The sequence below is a fragment of the Daktulosphaira vitifoliae genome, unplaced genomic scaffold (genome assembly GCF_025091365.1).
Source record: "Daktulosphaira vitifoliae isolate Bord-2020 unplaced genomic scaffold, ASM2509136v1 Scaffold_1, whole genome shotgun sequence".
In the NCBI taxonomy this organism is placed as follows: domain Eukaryota; kingdom Metazoa; phylum Arthropoda; class Insecta; order Hemiptera; family Phylloxeridae; genus Daktulosphaira; species Daktulosphaira vitifoliae.
In genome coordinates this window covers 74,948,046-74,970,254 of record NW_026099572.1, presented here as the reverse complement: position 1 = coordinate 74,970,254, position 22,209 = coordinate 74,948,046, and the positions used below count along the sequence as shown (strand labels likewise).

The window sequence follows — 22,209 nt, the reverse complement described above, 5'->3', positions numbered from 1 at the left end:
TTCCGAAAATTAGACCCATTCCTAATTTTAAGTATTAACATAATTATTTTGGTAAACAAATCATAGTATAATTGATAATTATTGTGATACCTGCTATGATGCAACATGATAAATATTTTATTTTAAGGCTAACTTGAACAACTATATAATAGGCGACTTTAATTTCTATTCTTAAATTATGATTTAATGATTTTTTTATGTTACATCTTAATAAACATTATATATGTATATTAATAGTATAAGTGATTGTTTAACTATGACTCGTAGCGTCTTTAAAAATGTATAATAAAATATAATTGTTTCTTTTCGAACAATTATAGTATGTCCATTCTATAATTTACAAAAAAAAATGTTTGTTCTATTCCCCTTTAAAATTTTAAGACGTATGACAAATTCTATTAATTAAAGTTTTATTTTTAAAGATACTGCGTAAGTTATAGATTAAAAATTGCCTAATATGCTTGAATAAAATTTTGAAATTCGACAGATTCCTAATGCAATAAGCACGTTTAAGATTGAAAAAATACACTTTGTTGTCTGAATTGTATTGATCTAAAATGAGAAGAATATGTTCATTTTTGGTAATACTATTCGAGTGGTCTTGTCAAAATTATTTTTTATATTCCTATTAATATGTCCATACATTTCTCCAAAAAAGTATGAAAACTTGGTCAAGAAACTTAAATAAAAATTTTATTTTATTTAATAATTAATAAGGATTTCGATATTGAGATAGACTTATGCAGATAATTATGAGTATATTTTTAAATTTAAGAATTTATTCATAACTACAGCATTTATTTAACTTAAAACAGCATGAACTTAAAATTAAGTGTTCAAATAAAATTATTGTTTATACAATACATAACCACACATCATTCAACAATATACACTTGTGCATATAGATTCAAATTACTGCTACTTTTAAATAATTCATAAAATGTGTTTTTAATGATTCCAAGTGTATCTCATTAGTTGTATGTCGAAATCTCATTATGTTATTTAGCATGTATGTACAAGATATACAAATATAAATTAGTTTTAATTTTAGTGACATGAAAAATAAAGTGTGACAATTGAGTAATCCTTAAAAATGTTGAACTAATGTTGAACAAAAAACAAAAAGTTCCTATTTAATGTTAGGTATCCAATAGAAACTTAATGGGTTTCCTAATTTTATATAATTTTTTATATGATTTAGTTTCATTATCAATAAAAATATGAAATATGTATTTCAAGTTCTACTCTCCTCAATTCTAACATTTTTTGTTTCCATGTCGACGTTAATTCGAGAAGAATTTATTTTATAACTAGTCAAAAATGAAACATTTAGTGAAAAACATTGATTGGGAGAATGGGGGTAAAATTCTTATACAATGCACATAACTTTTTATTTTATAATATATCTTATTTTATTTTTAAAAAAAGCTTTAGCACAGACGCAATTAGGGGACTAGCTGCTACAAAAAAATGAAAATTATGTATAATATACAGTATAATTGTTAAAAAAAAAAATTAAGTTGGGGAAATATTCATTTAGCAAATCCAAAAGTTTTATTCTAGTTGCGCCAATAAACTAACATACATAATTCCTATCGTTAAGCTTATTTGGAAATCTTAACCCCCCTGATCCCCTCTCTACTCGCTTTTCGCATAAATATCAAGCCTTGCACTCCTCTAACGTTCTTAATTAACCAGTTATGTTGTAAACAATTGTCATAAAACGAATTTATTGTTTAGTAGTTAGTACTTTGTTTGAAAAATTAGGAAAACCTTTTTGTTCCATACATGCTTTCAACATTATTTGAATGAAAAAGCTACGTTTTTTTAAACATGACATGTTTTTATTACGTCTTTGTACATTTAAATCCACAGTAAAGTATTAGTTATGTTATAATAGCAAATAGAAATTACTTACTTATAGTTTTAATCTTCTTATGAAAATTCATTACAAAATTTTTTCTACTTTTAAATATTTTACATAGTTGGACAAGGAAATTGTTTTAAAATACAGTGCTTTGAGAATATATTCAAACATAAATGTATCAGTATTAGTACCAATTTATCAGAAGTAATATTCGAACAATTTTTTTTCATAGTTTTAGATAATACATTGGTTTATTATTTATTTATTATAATTGTAATCAGCGTCTATATGAAATATAAACGCATTCGCATAGAAAAAAATGTGTTGGCTAATGCATTATTTGGTAATGTTTTACTCTTGCCTTATGTAGGTCTCTACGTTCATTTGACTTCATATTGATCTTTTTCGTTGTAACTGAAATAGTATACTTGTATTGAAGCCACAAATAATTTTGCAATATTTCTGGGTCATACAGAAAATAACGCTAAAATAATAGCTAAATTTTCTACACTCCATTATTATTGTCGGTAATATTATCTACTTTAAAGCATTTACACAAAACAATTTTTTGAACACACTGATGATAAGCGGATGCACAAGACAAACAAGTTGTATTAAATTGTCGCGTAACATCAATATATTAACGAAAATTGCTCTCCTTCCTTACAATTCATAACAGTTAAATAATAAAACATAATTTTTTTATAAGTGTGTTTTTTTACATCCCGAGTATTTTTTTTCGTGCACATTATGCACAGTGTAGATGCACTGTCGGTGGGTGGCTGCAGTAGTGAACCAATGACGTCATTAATGCCAATAGTTACCGCTAGAATAATCAAGACACGTTAAACCAAACTAATTTTCGAGAGGAAATATTGGGGACGTGCTTCCGATCACGTACGTTTCGTATTCGAAATGGTCACAAAAAAATACGTAACAAATATCTGCACTGGCCTTCATTCACTGACTTAAATTGTGTTATAACATCCTATTTTATTTCATATATTAAACTACAAATAAAAATTTCAATTTTAGGATGATATACATATGGAAGCATTATTTTATGTGTTTCGCGGAACCAAGAAAACAATACACAAATAATATAATATGTGTATTAATCAATAAATATAATTACTAAACAAATAAAAATGTATTAGATGATTTTATAATGAGTAAGATAATATTAATAAAACGTCTAAAATGTGTAACACATGATAATTATTACTGTAAATAGAATACACACAATTTTTTTTCATCAAAGACTATTGACCTTTATGTTATATAAAACACTCGCAGACCTTCAATAAAGTCATATTAGCTAGGTTTAACATAATTTTTATACATTTAGTAGTGATAGGTAACAATTTAACTTCACATATCAACATTTTTTTGGACATTTAAGAAGGACAAATAGCTTGAAGTTTTTTTAAACCATTTAAATGCTAACTACCATTACCTTTCGTTTCTGGCTCTCAGGGATTTTATTTAAAAATGATTAATAAAAAATAAGAACACAACTTAAAGCTAGTGGAATTTTCATGGGTATAATTAGATACACTCAATTGAAATTGTTTACCAAAATACATAGTGACATAAAATTTAAAAATTCAAAAAAAAAAACTTATTTTGAACTTTATGTTAAGTCATTTCTAAGTAGGAGAATTTCAAAGTTTTCACTTTTGTTATTAACTGACTGTCTCATATAATGAAACAGTCTCATTATAAGACATTTCCCGTATAGGTAGAAATATGATGGCACAAAAGTAGGTCTTACAGTATAAATAAAGGGAAAAATTTTAAAATTGACCAAGTTTTAATCAATACAAATAAAGGAGGATGATACTGATGAAAGTAAGATTGAAGTTTATGAATTATAAAAAGAGCAAAGTTGCATATAGATAACACTAATTTGATACGTGGCTTTATTTTTTTGGAAAGTAGGGGGGTTGGCACTTTTTTCAAAGTTAGATTTGGTTGAATATTTAGAATATATTACATAGTCGAAAAACTTCGCACCCCGTTATTTATAAATTGATCTAATACAGACTAAAAATTTCTTATGACTCACGGATTGGCAATGTTTCATTAAAAAAATTATTAATTTTTTCTTACAATGACCCTTCAATCTTGACTACCATATGAATGTACAAATATATTCATAGGATCTTTAAACTCATAATTAAATCCATTAACTATATGAAAATATTTATGCGATAAATTGAAAATGTAAATATATTAATCTAAAGTAGTTTTTAATGTCAATTAAATAATTAATAAATTATTTATTTAGAAAAAAATAGCAGTAGATACAATACATAAAATAATTAAGTTAAACCTTATAAGTTGTAATTGATAATTTGTAACTAAATAATTAAAAATAAATTAAATTAATACAATACCATAAAACGTATTTAATAAAAAAAAACCCAGCACAGGGGGGTCGCGGCACAGTAGTGACATGGCATAGTTGGATCAAGTATAATGATATCCGACAGTAATTAAGATCACTATAAAAAAAAACGCTTCAACGCAAATCTTTATATAGTGATTAATTTTAAAAAATTTATGGATTATTCCAAAAGCTACATGATCTGCTTGTTCCTTATTAATATCTTGATTAAGATAAAGTATGTCGAATGAAAAAGGGATTATTAAAAAATATTATTTTTCATAAAAAAATAGTGTTGATCCATACACTTTTCAATAAGTTATAGCATTCTAAAGTTAAAAATGTAAAATACAAAATCAAGAATATTCGCACAAAAAATAGCATTCGGTAGCCATTTTCACCATGAAGATAAAATAAAGTCCGAAATTATTTTTTTCCATGATAAAGTGTATTACATTAGCTTTAATTTAAGATATATATAAAAGTGTCAGACTTTCCGGAACATTTTCAAAAGTCAAGTTGAAAAAATTAATTTTTTGTGAAAAAGTTGTCATTTTAAATCCCCCCCTGTGGGCAGGTCTAGGGTCAGATTTATAAAAAAATATACCAAATAAAAGGTAATGATATCATGCATCTATATACAAAAAAATTATATTGATTTGGTTATTTTTAAAAAAGTTATAGCAATTTTAAGTAAAAAAAATTAAAAAAATTAGCGATTTTTAAATTTGTAATTTTTTTGGAAATTTCCCCCATTTACGGGGAACGAGGGAATTTTTTCAATTTTTGAGGGTAATGTCTTCGACTAGATACGATTTGTGATCTTTTGACGTATCATTGAAAGAAATCGGTTCGGTGAGAGCTGAAAAAAAGTGGTAACAGACACAAAAAAAAACACATCTTAGTAAAATCAATACCTTCTCAGCCTCGCATCGAAGCTAAAATGTTTATAGGATAATTTATATAGGTTATTAACGTTAAATTTTTTTTAGTTATTTATTATTTAGTATTTTATTAATTCTTACAATGTTACTTATTAATTTTGGTTATTTTAAATGACGATCAATAATGTTGAATATATTTTTTAATGCAATTTTTTGAGTACTTAATTTATTTTTGTAACAATTCGTTCATCAATTACATATTCAAAACAGGCGCCTTCTACAATGACTTTTACAAATGAACAGCCAATTCATAATATTTATAAAAGCCTCTTAAAATACATTTTGTAACAAAATTTGAAGCTGTAAATTATATGACACTTTCAATAATAAATAAGAATTATCAAATAATTAGCATTTCAAACTAAACGATTTTTATGTTTTAGGCAAGGACGTCAGTCAATACATAAAACAATTATTCAGAACTTGAATAAATTTTTATCATATGCACTCCAAATAGTTTTTGACCTGGTTTACAACAGGACGTAATGTTTTTTCTACCATTTCCTCAAAATATAATATTTTAACATGTTTTTACTATGATAAGCATAATACTAATACCTAGAATACATAGAAAATTACTAAAAGTTAATTCTTGCGTCAATATCACATAAATAATTTTAAATTAAACATTATCATCTTAAACTTTCTACTTCCAAACTAAAAACCTATTTAATGTAAGCTTTATACACAAGTGATACGTATCATAATATGATTTTTACATAAAAAATTATTGTGTAAAATGTTATTTCATATTTCATTTGGGATTTGAAATTCCATGTGTCATACAAAAACAAAATCCAATGGTTTAAGTAAAATATTAATTAAACTTTGTTTTTAAAAATCTATGCAGACGAGTAATCAGTAGTATGTAAGATATTTTATGAGTAAAAACTGCATTAATTATTTTTCTTATTAATTATGTATTTCAAGTTCAGGTTAACGCTCAAGCGACCTTGAAAGCATCAAAAAAGATTTAATATAATTTTTGATACATGGTTAAATATAAATAATAATTCATCAGAGAAAATAATTCATTAATTCATTAATAAACACAAAATCGGTCAAAAAGTAAATACATTAATAAACAGTTCATTTGCTTTTATTATTTAGATAACAGATTGAAGTATTTTCCATATTTTAACAATAAAAATACCTTTAAAATTTTAATTTTTTGCAACTTAGTAATAATTATTAAATAATGGAAATAATTTTTTTAGATTTCTTTAAAAAATTTATCAATACCATAATTAAAGGAAAAACATATTTTAATTTACTTAACCTTTTTTAAAATATTTCGTTTAGGATTACTTCTCTCCGTGTTTAACCCAGTAAGATACATTTTAAAAAGCACATCATATATTGTAGTAAATAATTTAAGATAAACTTATATAAGCATGAAATGAGAAGTCAAATAGCTCGGTCGTTAATAATGATTAGTAGTAAAAACATACATAATGTTATCGTCTTTCTGTAAAAATATTATATCAGCTAACTGTTTTATTCGTTATTCCTAGAAAGCTCATTAAAAATTTGTGTATTTTATATTATTGGGCTTGAAAAATACGTATTCATTTTATTTGTGTTTTAAAAAACCGAGACTTGTATGTAAATAAATTATCAAGCGAGAAATCAACTGAACTTTGTTATTATTATTATCAACTATTCTATTTTTATACTTCATAAAATATATATATATATATATACATATACAATAAAAAATTTTAAAGTATTTTTTTGTCTTGATTTACGGTAACGACCGTGACCGATAAAATCCTGTACGTTGATGAACAGTTAAACAATTTACTTGTACATTATTCAAATAATGTTTGTAAACAATTTGTTTTATTGTCAAAAATATAAGTCTCAAAAAATGCAATCAACACATCTACCCATTTTTACTATATTCATTTTCTTGTTATTATAATATTGAATGAACCAATAATTAAAAATATAAAATGTATTTATTTTAAAACTTATAAATGCAACCAATGATTGGAAATAGCAAACTTACTTAAAATTTCTTCAACGTACAAATTATTTGACAAATTCTCAAAAATATAAATCATAGATAAATATTTTTTATTAAATATTGTGGTCGGCCAAATCGATTGATAAGTTGGCCAGTCAGATGACACTACATTACTTTTCTAGTTGTATAAACTGATGTGGTTTTACGGTGATTCATCAAATAATAAAAGGATATGTCCTACATAATATCACTAGACAATTATGAACTATTTTCGTGACTAATAAGTTAGTCAATTATAAGAGTATCTCTGTTATATTTGTATAGTATGAGAGTAGAATGAATTTATGCTATTCTACTTTTATGTAATTAAAACTGTTTAAATTATTTTTCAGATACTTAGTGACATACACGATTTACATCACACGATTATTTGTTTTTAACTAAACAATTGAATTAAGGTGGTATACAAATGGCGATGAAGTCATTCAGATACTACTTTTGAAATCCATGAAGCGAACTCAAATGTATTTGTTAAAAAGATAAATTCTATCTACTATTTTCTAAATATTATAATAAAATTGATTATGATATGCTATATCATAGAAATGAGTGAAGAGAGAATAAATTATTAAATGAACCAGCAAATTACAATTTCTATAATAATAAATATTAAATTTAATAGTTATCAGTATAAGAGTAATGATCTTAACAAGCATTTTTTTTAGTTTTTTTCTCGCAAAAAAATTTTGATGGACTAATAACAACTTCAGGATAAAAACTTATTGAGTTACAATCATTTTAATACATAGAGTGGATATCTAGTTCGAACTGGTGTATATTTATAACGAATACTCTGGCTGCGCTACATACTCATTCTATGTATTAAAATGCTCCTAATTCAATAATTAGTTATTGTAAAATTGTTATCGACCTATAGAATTTTTTCTAAGGAAAGAGTTAAAAAATGGTTATTTTAAAATTTTGAAAAAAATTTAAAAATTATTATTAGAGGCAAATAATAATAAATTAGCTATTAAAATAGCCTAAAACTTTTGTAAAAAGTAGGTCTAAAAGTAATGTAAAGATTTAATGAATCAAAATTTATTAAAGATGTTAAATTTTGATAGAACATTCTGTATACGGTAATATACATAAAATAATAATAAATTTGGAAGGAATAACTCATTATAATTAAGAGTATTATTGGGCCTCAAATGTATTTTTTATTTTTTAACTATATTTTTATAAATATGTTTATCTAGACAATCATTTTGCGTCTATTTATTCTGTTCCACGTGACTCATAATAACGTTATATTTTTAATATTTGTGTATACGTTTTTATTTTAGTAATACTAGTACTATTAATAACTTATATGAGTCGAAGTACAGTTATAAAATAAATATTAAAATAATTGACGGCCAAATAAATTTTAACATTTCACAGAATATCAGTTTGAAATAAATAAAACAAAATTTTAAGTACCTAAAATTTGAAACAATAAATAATTGTAATAAAATTAGTTAATTTCTATACGACAAATATTTATTACCTACCAACCATTATATTTACCAGTGAAATAGATAATTGATTATTATTGACTCATTATACATATTCTCTAGTTTCAGTCATGAAAAATCCACAACTACGTCAACAATTCTTATCATCAATAACATGCGATATAAGATATAATACATTTTTAATATTAATAAAGTATTATTAGTATAATACTTAATATAAATAAGGTAATAATTTATTTACATATCAATAAATAATAGTATTATACAAACGTTTAATGATTTTCATTTATTAAGAATGTTAACTATATTAATATTCTCTTGATCCAAAAGGGGAAAACCGTTAATTAGAAAATCCAGATTTTAAATTGAAAATTATTAACAATTTAGAAAATAATAATTTACAAAATTTTCTATAATTTGTGTTTCACAATTACATAATTATATTAAACTCAACAAAAAATATAGATAATTATCTTGAAAATATATCATTCTTTTTCGGTAAATGATAATTTTTTTTCTAAGCTAATAGAGAACACATAATTACAGAATGTATATCTGAATGCACAATTTCTAACAAATATAAAAATTTACTTATATTCTTCGACATTTTTATAGCGATGATTGATATAGGTTGTGTTTAAAATTTTGAAAAGTTATTAATAACTGATATTGTTTCTAGTTTTTTACTTAACAAGATACTTTTTAAACTACAAAAGAGTATAGGTTTTTGTTTTAAGACCATTCAAGGTGATTACATGATTACGTAAAAAATACGTACTAAAATATTTACTATCAACTCCAATAAAATATACTTATAAAGAAGACGTGAATTAGCAGTGTACTAACATAAGTTTGCTTTACATGAAGTACTGTTTTTAGAATTATAAGATATAAATATTCAAAACACATTCATAAATGTTTAAAAGAATTAATTAAAAAAAATAGAAATAGCTACAATTTTTTTAAATAAACGCTTTAATACCCATGTCAACAATTTTTTATTAAATTATAAAGAAAATGTCAAATTTTTGTTTCAAATTTTCAACAAAAAAAATTTAAAAAATTCTATATTGTGTAACTGAGTTCTTAGTACTTAATAATAACATTAAGCAAAAAAGTATTCGGTGCAGAGCAAATTTATAAATCTTAGGTATTTACTTTACAGGAACCGAAACTTATATTCTTAAAATAACATTTATATGTTTTAGCATGAATGGAAACAACATCCTATATAGGGAGAGAAATCTTAATTTCATTTAGGAATCTTAAAATAACTTTCAATAAATGAGCGTCGTAATCAGTAAATCTTAAAAAATAATTAAGTTATTGATATTGTTAAAATAGAACATTTACTATGCTATTATGTATTGTGGATAATTAAATAATAATAATACCGTATAAATATAGTAATTTATTTTAATATAAAATATTATGGTTAAATTGTAAATTTGTATTGTTTATTTACTTATGAACAAAATGCTTGTAGTGTACAGACATTATATGTAATCATCCATTCGCCCTGGATGACATTGAAAACGACCAAAACAGTACTAGATTTTGTAAACATTCTCTGTCCTGACAAATGGTCACGTAGAGTATTGCATTAAGTCGCAATAATATACTATCAGGGTGACTCACAACAATAAAAGTTCACATTAAAAACTAGAAACATACATTGAAGTAGGGATTTTTATGGTTTCTTATTATAATATACAAAATGCTAAAAATAAACCTTCTCTTCATTTGGCTAATCATTATTCAGTTTTATTTTATTTAACGTGCAATCCATTATTTAGCAAATATATTAATGATTAAAATCATAAGAAAAATATTTTTTATTTAGAAAAGTATTACTATATATAGTTATGATTGTAAAACAAAAATATAATACAAGTTCTTGAAATTATTTTATATAAATTGTATATAAAAAAGTAAAAAGGATATTTTTTAGTCTAAAAATAATGTCTTCAAATACTATATTAAGACATTTAAGATTATTGATATCGATAATCTTAAAATGAAGAAAATACAAAATTAAAACTGACAAAGTCACGTAAATAAATATAATGGTTCATGATGGACACAAAAAACTGAATTGTCAGTGAATATTAAAAAAAAAATGTTTTTAGATTGGAAAAACAAAGGTTCAAGTTAATGCTACTTATTATTAATTAAATTATTGCAGCGTTTAATGTAAATTGAAATTTTAAAAATTATTTTTATTTTACTAAATTTTATACTTATTCAATGTCTAATAAGAATTGTGAATAAGTAATAAATAAAAATAGAATGAAAGTCGGCAAAAAGTTGAAAGGATTTAAATAAATCTTATCCATCAAACTCCTGCAATATCATAACTTAATGTAGCCATTATTGAAAGCAGTTTTAATTGATACGATTATTTTATTTACTGTGTAATACGATAATTAAAAATTTTAAGACTCAAGGCCAGGCTTTATAAATGTGTTGTTATCATTATTTTATATAAATATGAACAATCTTAACTTCACTGCACTATCTAGATAGTAGGAAGTGTTGTGTATTTGATTAGCTTAAAAATCAAAGTGATTGAAAATATGTCATACAAACAATGGCCTTCTTTTTTATAAAGTATATAAACATACTCAAATATTATGTGCTATTTTTCATCTATTATTTTTTATCTTCTGTCAGTCTCTATTTATATGAGTGATCATAATATATAACTGATAAAAGATCAAAATAAAAAAGTATTCGTCATTGCGTTACAATTGAATATCGCTCTTATCAGAAGAGATTGTGCAACTTATAATTCTTCAATTAAAGCTGACGTTTCGATTTAACCTATTAATAAAAATTTTATCGTCGATGCTCTTCATTAACACAAATAACTAATGTAGTAATACAAGTTTTTACATTTTTTTTTCTAATGGCGCCATTATCGAACCAATGAAGTAATGTGTTTATCTAATGACCCAAGTTTCGGCAGCTGATAAATGGACAAAACAAAAGTTTACTATACAAATAACACTTATAATTATATATGTACGTAATTTATTACAAACATTTTCGATTATGGTTTTTAAACCAATTAAAAAAATGCGTATTAAGTTATACCTATTCATTGCAATTGTTTACCAAACGCTAGACAGCAAATAATCAGCAACTGCGCATCCACTCCTAAAAATATACAGTTGTTCAAGTGATAGTAGGCAAATAACATAATTCTGTGCCCATGTATCTATTTTTAGATCTGTTATTTTATGTAACGTTCATCCTGCAATAACAACAATAAAAACAATTACGGTATGGCGCCACTCGATAAATGAGGTAATTCCTAATTGGTAATAATGCCAATTATAACTGAAAAATCACTATCGTTTTTATCTAATATGCAATAAATTAAAACACTGAGTTATGAGATTCAATAATATCAAAACGCAATTTAGCTCCAATTTAAATGTATTAATTTCTGATATGAAAAATCCAAAACACCTTAGCGTTTAACAATTTTACTCAATAACTCATGACTTATCATTATCAATTTGAATTGTGAGTATCTCTTCGATGTTCTATACATAAAAGTTCTACTCTTTCCTCAATCATGAATTTTATAAAAATTATGTTTTACGACCTTAAATTTGATCCAACGCGCCATTACACATTTTAGTAGCTCGAGCCAATACTTTCGGGTTGTACAAAGTAACTTTAAATATAAGTTTGGGTATTAATGCATTAAAAAGTTAAAATTAAAACGCCAAGTTAATTTAATTAAATTAGGTAATTCGTTATTATTTTGGGAAAATTTACCATATCTAGATAGTTTTTAATCTGAATGATATGTTAATTTTAATTTTAAGTTCATCACTACAATCGTAAAAATTAAATACATTTTTTTCCTAGTAACTTTTAACTCAAAGAGTTATAAAAATGTGTAGTTAATACATTTCCAGCCTTAGAAAATGATGTAATCCAAAAATACTTTACGGGTAGTTAATGCTTATAATCTAACCATATATCATTATTTTTTAAACAACTCATATCTCAACCTACTAACCTGACTGTGTCGAGTCGCATCAGTCCAATTCGTATTGGCTTTATTGGTTAGTTAAAAAGTAGATATTACAAATATGATAATAAATGATTAAATTTTGTTTACTACATTGTAAAAAATATGTATAATTGCATTTATACTTAACTCAAAATTTAGATCATTAGTCATATTTAATGAACTACGTATCCATTTATACGAAATGCACACATATTTATATAAAACTACTAAATTAAAAACTTATTTATGCTGTTAATATATATTTTCAACATCTGTGAATATTTACAAATTTTTATCTTATAACTCACATAGATTTCAACATAATCAATAATAAGTATTGTATAACTATTGAGTGGAAAAAGAACAATTTTCAGTATGTATACTATACATTGTAAACTTTGCAGATTTTATTTCTTAAAAGAAAATTACATTATTAACAAATATTTTCAGTTTAAACTATTAAAATGTCATATCTGTCTAGTAATTTTTTAGATACATGCAATATCAAAGATACTCAATAAGTTATTGCACTATTTTCCCTATTATAATATAAACTAAAGGCACAGTGGATAGGAAGTTTTCTCAATTTCCACAATCGCCGTTGACCTTGCCATTGACTTTTCCGAAAGGTGCGCAGTTTAGCCTCAATAGCCTTGTAAATGGTAGTATTACACGGATATTCTATTACAGTATTATGGTTATTGTCTACACTTCTAGTTTTTACATAAAAATTGCTAAGAGAATTAAATTGTTCTATTACGTTTTAAAAACTTGATAAGATTCTATTATTCAATTATTCAGTTCTATATAAACATTTATCATATTAACTATAAAAAAAAAAAAACAATTATTTAATTGGAAAAATATAATAAAATAGTGTACCGTATACTTATTGAAAACAACAAAAATATTTTTAATTTTATTATACCTGATCATCAAAAATTGTGCTTAAAATATTGATTAATTTAGGAAAATATTGAATACTAATCGAAGGACATAATATTTGTATTTTTGTCATTAAAATACTATCATAAATAGTATAGCAGAACGCTCTTGTTCCGGGTTACATTTAAAGGAATCAAAATCCATTAATATTTGAGACGTGATCGGTTACTACTTAAGTCTTATTAGTACTTATATGTACTCACATAATAGTAGCGTAAAACGCCTACTGTAATATTTATTGATTAAAAATACAATTCTGAACACATTTGAATCTCATTAATAAACCAAATAACATACGAAATCCATTTTGGTCGATGTCAAATTTTAATATGGTAATTTTTGAGTTCATGTGTCCATACACACTTTAAATGCTTTCCTGTTTCTTATAATTGAAATATTGTATTTTTTATTATTATATTATATAATTGGCAAGAGCATTAATGTAATAAATTACCACCAATTTTATGATTTTTTTCCGCATTAGGTCTAATTATAATGCAATATTGTGCTTGTAAAGAAATGTCCTTTAATCAGAAAAAATTTGAAAACTTAACACATTAGTTTGACTTTGTTCAAAAATAATTCAGTGAACTTTGCATTAAATTAATTAAGATATCCATTTCACAACCATTAATATTAGGTTTTCCTAAAGTTTGGAAGAACTTAAATTTTATAGAAGAATTTTACTTTTATAAAATAAGTGTGCATTTTAGCATTACTATAATAGGTGTTTTTAGTAATCTAATCGCGATCACTAGGAATATTTATTTCAAAAAAAATCTTTAACTTTTAAAAATAATTTAAAATTGAATGAGATCTATCCCAACTTATTGAATACTATACTCATAGGTTTTATTGTATTAAAGAGATTAATATTGGACCATTTATAATGTCAGCGCTACATATGCAGGTAATAAGCCAAAAACTTTTTTGCAGTGCCTTATGTTTATTATCAGCAAAAAAGAATCTTTTATTTCATTTTTGGTTGTGGAACCCAAAATAATACAAATGCATTGATTGCATTCTTTGAGCAGACTTTGCTATAAGGTATTTCTGAGAGAAATTATCAATAATCATAACTGTTTTGTAATTGCCTTTAAAAATAAATACATATATAAATAATAATTTAGTGTAGGTTTAAAATAAATAATACAAATGAACAATAAAAAATATTTTATTAATGATTTAAATAAAATTATTACAATTTATTACAAATACATTTTCACTTATAAATAATAAATAAAAAGAGGCTTAGAATACAGTTGTTTATATAATTTTTGTATTTGGTTTGTAGCCAAAAAGAAAATATCAAGGTTCAATAACTAAATTTTTTTATTTGTTTTAACAAAGAACAATAATTCTGCACAAAGATGTATTTAAGTACAATTTATTTTTAATAACCATTTTAATTACTTTAATACTGTAAAAAAACATAAATATACATAGTATTTAGTCTATCAATCAGTCTAATTTGCATGATTTTGTTTTAATGAAGAAAAAAACTGGTGATAAATTTTGTTTGGTATCAGATATGATAAAAAAAATACTTAAAAATAATTAAAAGACTAGTTTCTTTCTCAATCTAAATACAAATTAAACATAACAATTATTTTGACTATTGTTTTATAAGGACAATCAATTATCACATCATGTTATGCATTATTTATTTAAGTGGTTTCTAGACAAGTAAAATGCATTTATTATTAGATGCCATAAAAATTTTATTAAGAGTTAATTGAAATTCAGATTATTTTATTTATTGATTAAATATTATTGAACAAGTAAAAATACATAACAATTAGTTTTATTAATGCTTTATTTATTTATTAATTTTATTTATCTAGTCATGAGATTTCTAGAATGAAAATTAATTTTAAAAAGATGGCTGGTTTAATAAATTTGATTACTTACGTAGACATTTTAATTATTTAAAGTTAAAAATTATGATATAACCATACATGTTATGACATCCAATAAAAATTTGAGTTTTAAGTTATACATGAAAATATTGTAGAACATTAATTTCTAAAAATATCTATAGATTTTATTGGAAAATCATTAAAAAAACAGGTAAACCAGAGAGAATACAAAATAATTATAAATTCTATTCACCTAAATAAATATTGATATAAGCTGAATATCTTAAAAAAATAGTAACAAATGTATCACAGATTATAATATGGTTGATTAAATTTTACTTATGTTAAATAAAACAGAGCTTCAAACTTAACTTACCAACCCTTATGTAAAACATAATTACTTGAAACTTATAACATCCTAATTTACAGCTAAATATTTGAAAAACAGTCTATCGTTTTTGTCCATTTGAACATATAAGCTATTTATAAATTAACTTAATTGTGTTCAATGAATGGAATTCAAAAATTATAATTTATTTTAATTGTATATGAATAAAAAATTATTATTGGTCAATCAGACTTATAATGTGCACCTTACAAATAGCTGGAGTATTTTAAAATTTCATCATTTTTAAAAAATATATATTGTTTCAATCATCATACTGAAATAACACTAGAATGATGGGTTGGTAAGAGAACATAGTATAAACACCTTTTGTTTTATAATAATTATTCTTGCCTAGATTCCAGAGAATGTTAATAAATAGATTTAAATATTAAAACGATAATGTTTGACCTACAAGACATAAAATTAGAAAAAAAAACCCTCATTTGTTTTATCACTGTTAATTCATCAAAACAATTTTAACAATAATATAATTTGAATAAAATTAATTTCATAAATTTTTTAAATATTTTATTTCCTTATTGATTGATAGGCTTTGACTTAAAATTAACTTGTGAACCTTTTTTTTGTTTATTTAAATTGCTTAAATAAATTAAAAACCTAATGTTGATATAGGTCTTAAGCTGTCAATTTTATTATATACAATTAATTTGAAACTAAAAAAATTGTTAAATAAGCTAATGATTTAACTTAATGTAGTCTATATTATACAAATCGAGAATACTTTATTATTAGTCTTTAAAAAACACATCGAATTTTCAAAACAGTCTTTCCAAATCAGATGCATTTATTTAAAAAAATAGTATTCATAGCAAAGTGCTTACCAAATTATTGTGCATACTACGCTTGCTGTTATTGCAACTGTCATAGGACAATATTGGTACCCGACGGACATGATGTAGTCATGTTGGATGCTGGCCGATTTTTAGTAGACCTTGATAGATTTGGTGCTGATCTTGGATGATCATCGCCTTTGGCTAATTCTCAGGATCTTCTTCGAGCAATATCTTTACTAGATGTTGAAGACGTACCATCTGCAACAAAAAAAACAAACGAAGTTATACTTTTTTAATTTAAATATAAGAATTAAAGAAGATAAATACAAAAAATAATTAAGTTTTATTTTAAAGTAGACAAAAGCTACTATATATATATAATAATATAAAACTAATTTAAATGGATACTTAGAATAACTTGTTCTAAAATATAAAATTAATCATTGGTTTATTATTATTAGGTCTCGTGACAAACTCTAACGGAAATAAAATAATTATGTTACTAATAAAAATATGAAAAAATATCTAAATACAGCAGAATTCGAGAGGTTCATTACATTAGCTTTTTATGAATCGCGAAGTTCGTTCACCTTGTTATTTTTAAAAGATCACGAATTTCTCCAAAAAATAGTGGTACTAAATCATTAAACAATTTACAAGTACACTCACTTTCTTTGGATTTGGACGTCAATGACCGCCGAAGTTTATCCACAAGCTTAGAGTGGAAAATATTTAGAGATGACGAGGACGACAGTTTTGGAGGAGATGATGATGATGATGATGATGATTTAGCAGGACTTTGCAAGCTCGACTGAGAATTCCTAGAAGAATTCCTTGATGCAGTTGAATGGTGGCCGTTATTGGACTGCCTGGACACACCAAGAGAGCGATGGGCAGGCGACCCAGCCAAAAAGTCGCTACCAGGCGACGTAGACAGTGATGACGGACCATCAGCCGACCTGGTTCCAACGTGATGCCTTCTCGCACAAGAACCCATGGATGACGATTTGTCGTGGGCACACTCTGATACGCGTCTCGTACGATTTGAGTTGTAAATATTGTAGTCTTTTTTCATCACAGGCATCATAAAAGCCATTTTAAGTCAATATATAGATAAATAAAAAGGATTTTTCAATCAAAACAAAATCGTCGTTAATCCAAATAAAAAACTATAACTATAATAATACGTCAATTTTATTTAGTTTTTTGGTGTTATTTGATAAAACAACAATATAAATTATGGCTCGTTTTTTAAGTCAAGTAATATATTCCCGGCGCGCGATCGTTAACGACTGGCGGGAAACTGGTTAAATTCTTTTCGAATAAGAGAGCGAAAATCTACAATGCTGTATAAATAACAACGAAAACGTTTTTGTAACGATACGATTTCGTTTCTCTATTTTATTCCACTGCGGTCGAAACGCGATAAGAACGATGAACGAGTCGTGACTATGTGCAATGCAATGCAACGGAATGAGAATCACTTTGGCCGCCGTATGACCTTTTTGCCACCGCCGCCTATATGCGTTCACCCCCACCGACGTTTCAATTCAATATTATAGCTATAACATAAAACCCCTACTACTCTCCCACCGTTCAACTATAAGGCGGCTGTACACAACGTTATGAAATCGGTGGCCTCGGGGACACGACGTTTCCTCCGGTCGGTCGGCGTCCTAACAGTGATGGAGCGGAGGTGTTGTCGGGGTAGTAAGTAGTATACGTCGTCTAGATGTTATTGATCCGAACCCTCCCACCACTTCTACCAATAATCGGGTGCCGCATACCAACATGACATGTGTGTGTGTGTGTTACACTACACGACTGTGTAACCGTTTTTATAACACGGCAAAATGGCTGTCAACGATTTCGTATAATCAACTACTAGCGACTGTCAATTTAATCAGTTTTAGAATGATAGTAGAAGATTTAATGAAAAATACTGAATTATTAGAATCGTTTCAATTTAATTGATTATACGTGATAATATAAATTTGGGGGAAAATTGTCGGTCTAGTCGTCTATAATGATTAGCAGATGGCGCGATGCGCATAATTATAATTCATATGTCTACCGTTCGTCGTTGGTGATTATCAACCGATTACCGACATCTGCCGTCGCCCCATTGTGGAATTCCAGGGTTACTCAAAATAGTATTGAAGAGTGAATTCGTCGACCATATCTTCACGATAATACTAGAAGATTCTTTTACGTCAAAGTCAGGTTATGATTTCGAAATCAAAATTTTCAGCCGACTGATAATCGGACAATGCTAGTAAAGATATATTTTAATTGACAAATGTTCGTTTATTCTTCTTTTACATTATTAATGAAGTCAAATTAATTTAATATATAAAAAATAATTATATACACCATAATTTGATATCATTTTGATTGAGGTATATAATGAGTGACTGTGTTAAACTTGTCTACTTAATTATTTTAAGTGAAATTAGTAAGGTTTAACTTATAAATGAGTTTTTATAAGTATGTAGATTCTAATAAGAGATAATGTAAATAACATATTTTATCTGCTTAGTTTTATTCCCGATTACATTTATTAAATGCAATTAAAGTAAACTGAATATTTGACTTCATAGTTAATTTGTGAAATCAATTTCTACCATTCAGTATAATGTATATAGTACAATTATACTGTATAACTAAACAGCTTGAACATGGTTTTTAAATTATTTCTTTTATAAAATGAGAGTAAAAAAATGTAACTGTACATAATAATAAACGATAATTAATTTAGGTTATTACAGCGATCGTTTCCAAAAACAGTTCTTGATTATTTTCTTTAAGACATAAAATTCTGATAAAATATAATTTTTTTGTAACGAAAAATTAGCTGCATAAAAAACCCATAGTATAAAAATGTGTAAAACATTTTAAATAATCTTGAATACTCAAACTAATCACTATAAAAAACTTGGGGAAAGTTTTAATAACACTCAAGTAAAAGTATAAAATATATTTATTGATAATTTTATTTATATCACTTTATTAGAAAAATTCATGACTACGTACTATTTAATATAAAGTTTTATTAAAACCAATATAATGAGAAATATAATGATTATATCGAAAAAGTAAGTTTACTTTTTGTGCATACAAATTGCACATTAGATATATACGAAATAACTTCTCAATAACCTACTCTAAAACACAGAGGGTATTAGTTATTGTGTAGTGTAAAATATCTAATATTTCATCAGATGAATAAGCAGACATTATACCTATCATGACATTATAATAGAAATCTACCTGCTTAATCCCCACTCTTTTCACAATAGGATCAGAAGATAAAGCGGCCTGTGAATTTAGTTAGTCCATTTTCTATAAGTGTCATATTCCTAGTAGTTTTATCTCTTATCCAATGACGCACACGTGTTTTCATCGTTTGTAATAATGATGATTGTTAAAATTGTTCAACAATTTTTAACCATAACATTGTAATATACATTCCTAATTCCTGTTAGTTTGGTTGCAACCTTGTCGATAGGCTTTGAGTGTTTTAATTTATAGAACTCCATCCATTGAAAATCTATATATGTACATGTAAATTAATTTAATAAGTAGTGTGGTGTATACTATTCAAATAAAAAATTGTTTTATATGAGTCTGGAGTAATTAAACTTAACTTTAATTCAAGGTATAGTTTCGTTATAGTACATTTAGTTGTGTAATTTAATGATATAATTTTTTGTATTTCATTAGGTAACTCTTAATTTCTAAACTATTCTGAGTAATTTGAAAATTGAACATTGTGTACTTATGATAAAAAGAAGAAGAATTAATTGTCTAATATGTATTTAAAGGTCCGGAATTCTAAATTTGTTTTAAGAGGAAGGGGTGTTCTACAAAAATGTAATTTTTAATATTAACAGTTCATTATCCCCAAACTCTCCTAGATCTTATTCTGTATATACATGTTAAATTAAACATAAATTTATCATATTCATTAACTTTTATTTTAGCGAAGGAAAGAAAAATTCATTAAGAGCTTAAAATTACGGATTATTACACTTCTTTTGTTATTTCATTAAATCTTAAAATTTAAAACGTGATACAAATAATACCTATAGATAAAGGTACACTTTGTGCATAAAGACAGGGTTGAAATCGATATATTTAATTTTGTTCTTACTAACTTAAGGATGATTTCATAGGAGGGTGTTATGCTCTTCTCAAACGTTAATTTAAGTTTTGTAGATGGTATTTTTAGAATATATTGTGAATTTATTTACATAAATAGAAAAAACATCACAATCAGAAATCTATTGTATGTAACTTTGCGTCTTAGAAATGTGTGAGGATACATTAAGTTGTATACACCTCAGTGCTTATGAGCTTAAATTACAAATTTTACTGGCCTGTTAAGATTAGTGACACAGTTTTTATGGTTATTTTTATATAGATTTATCTAAGTACATTTTTTGAAACGCAAAACAACACGAATTAACTTTAAATATTAAAAATTAATTTTAAATAGTTAAAATACTAAAGAAATAATTTTTATATTGTCTGCGCATCTTCTTTGAGCAGAGTGTGTATTGAAGGTGAAAAGTTCTTAATATTAGTTATAATATAATACTATAATGACATTAAACTTGTAAAAAAAATATTAGTATAATGTATTAATATAAAAAATGTAAAACTTCTGTTCATGTGTTTTTGGTAGTGATGGCTATTTTATGGTAGCAGTATTCTCCATATGACGGCTCGTCTCAAGGTACTTCCCCGGGGCTCTTATAGATCTTATTCTGATCCTGTGATTAATTGATAACTATACCTATACCTTATAGAGTAGCATATCTATACATTTTTCTAGTTTCAAATAACTACTGAAGAATTCTAAAATATGTTAGCGACATGATTTAAGCTTCCTTTGGTGGAATGAGAATTTATTATTATTGCAGAATGGTCCTTCTGGACCTTCTTGAATTATGTATCGATGTAAAAATTATAAATAAATTTTTAATAATGAATAGATTAACTATGTTATTAAGTCTATTTACATAGTTTAAATGTTTATAAATCATCTGTTTCAAAAACTAGTAACTAATAAATTACACTTATAAATATTGTTTTATTTTAAATCGGTTGGTTGTATGTAGTTCTTTTTAATAACAGGTATTAGTAAAGGATGGTAACGATTATTTATTCGTAGTATTAATGTTTGTCTATAGTAAATAATCAAAATTCTAACAGAAATAATTTTATTCTTACTTTAATTCATTGCTGTATTTTATAATTACTATTCTTCAATCGCTTGGTTATTAAAACTTATAATACGCCTAAAATTCAAAAGTTTTAATTGATATCATGCAATTGTGTAAAAGAATATAATTATATTTTCCAATGCGTTTCCCTAAAAACTTCCAAGAAAGAAATTCGAAACGCAATTATAATTTCTACACAACGATTTGTCTAGTTAATACTTATGCAGACAATATATACTAGTGTATAAAATCATAAATGATGTATACAAATATTAA

At 25.1% G+C, this 22,209-nt stretch overlaps 1 protein-coding gene and 1 long non-coding RNA gene across 2 annotated transcripts; both read right to left on the bottom strand.

The window, feature by feature from the left end:
• Window positions 1-10,829: 10,829 nt before the first annotated feature.
• On the bottom strand, window positions 10,830-22,123 carry LOC126893710 (uncharacterized). Its single transcript, XR_007701257.1, has 3 exons — window positions 21,941-22,123; window positions 19,976-20,255; window positions 10,830-11,945 (listed from the first exon to the last, which is right to left on the bottom strand). It is a non-coding gene; the product is annotated as an uncharacterized LOC126893710 (long non-coding RNA).
• LOC126893709 (putative protein TPRXL) lies at window positions 14,821-18,201 on the bottom strand. Its single transcript, XM_050664149.1, has 2 exons — window positions 17,375-18,201; window positions 14,821-16,963 (listed from the first exon to the last, which is right to left on the bottom strand). The coding sequence occupies exons 1-2, from the start codon at window positions 17,799-17,801 to the stop codon at window positions 16,914-16,916; spliced, it is 477 nt and encodes a 158-aa protein (XP_050520106.1). The 5' UTR covers window positions 17,802-18,201; the 3' UTR covers window positions 14,821-16,913.
• Window positions 22,124-22,209: the final 86 nt, after the last annotated feature.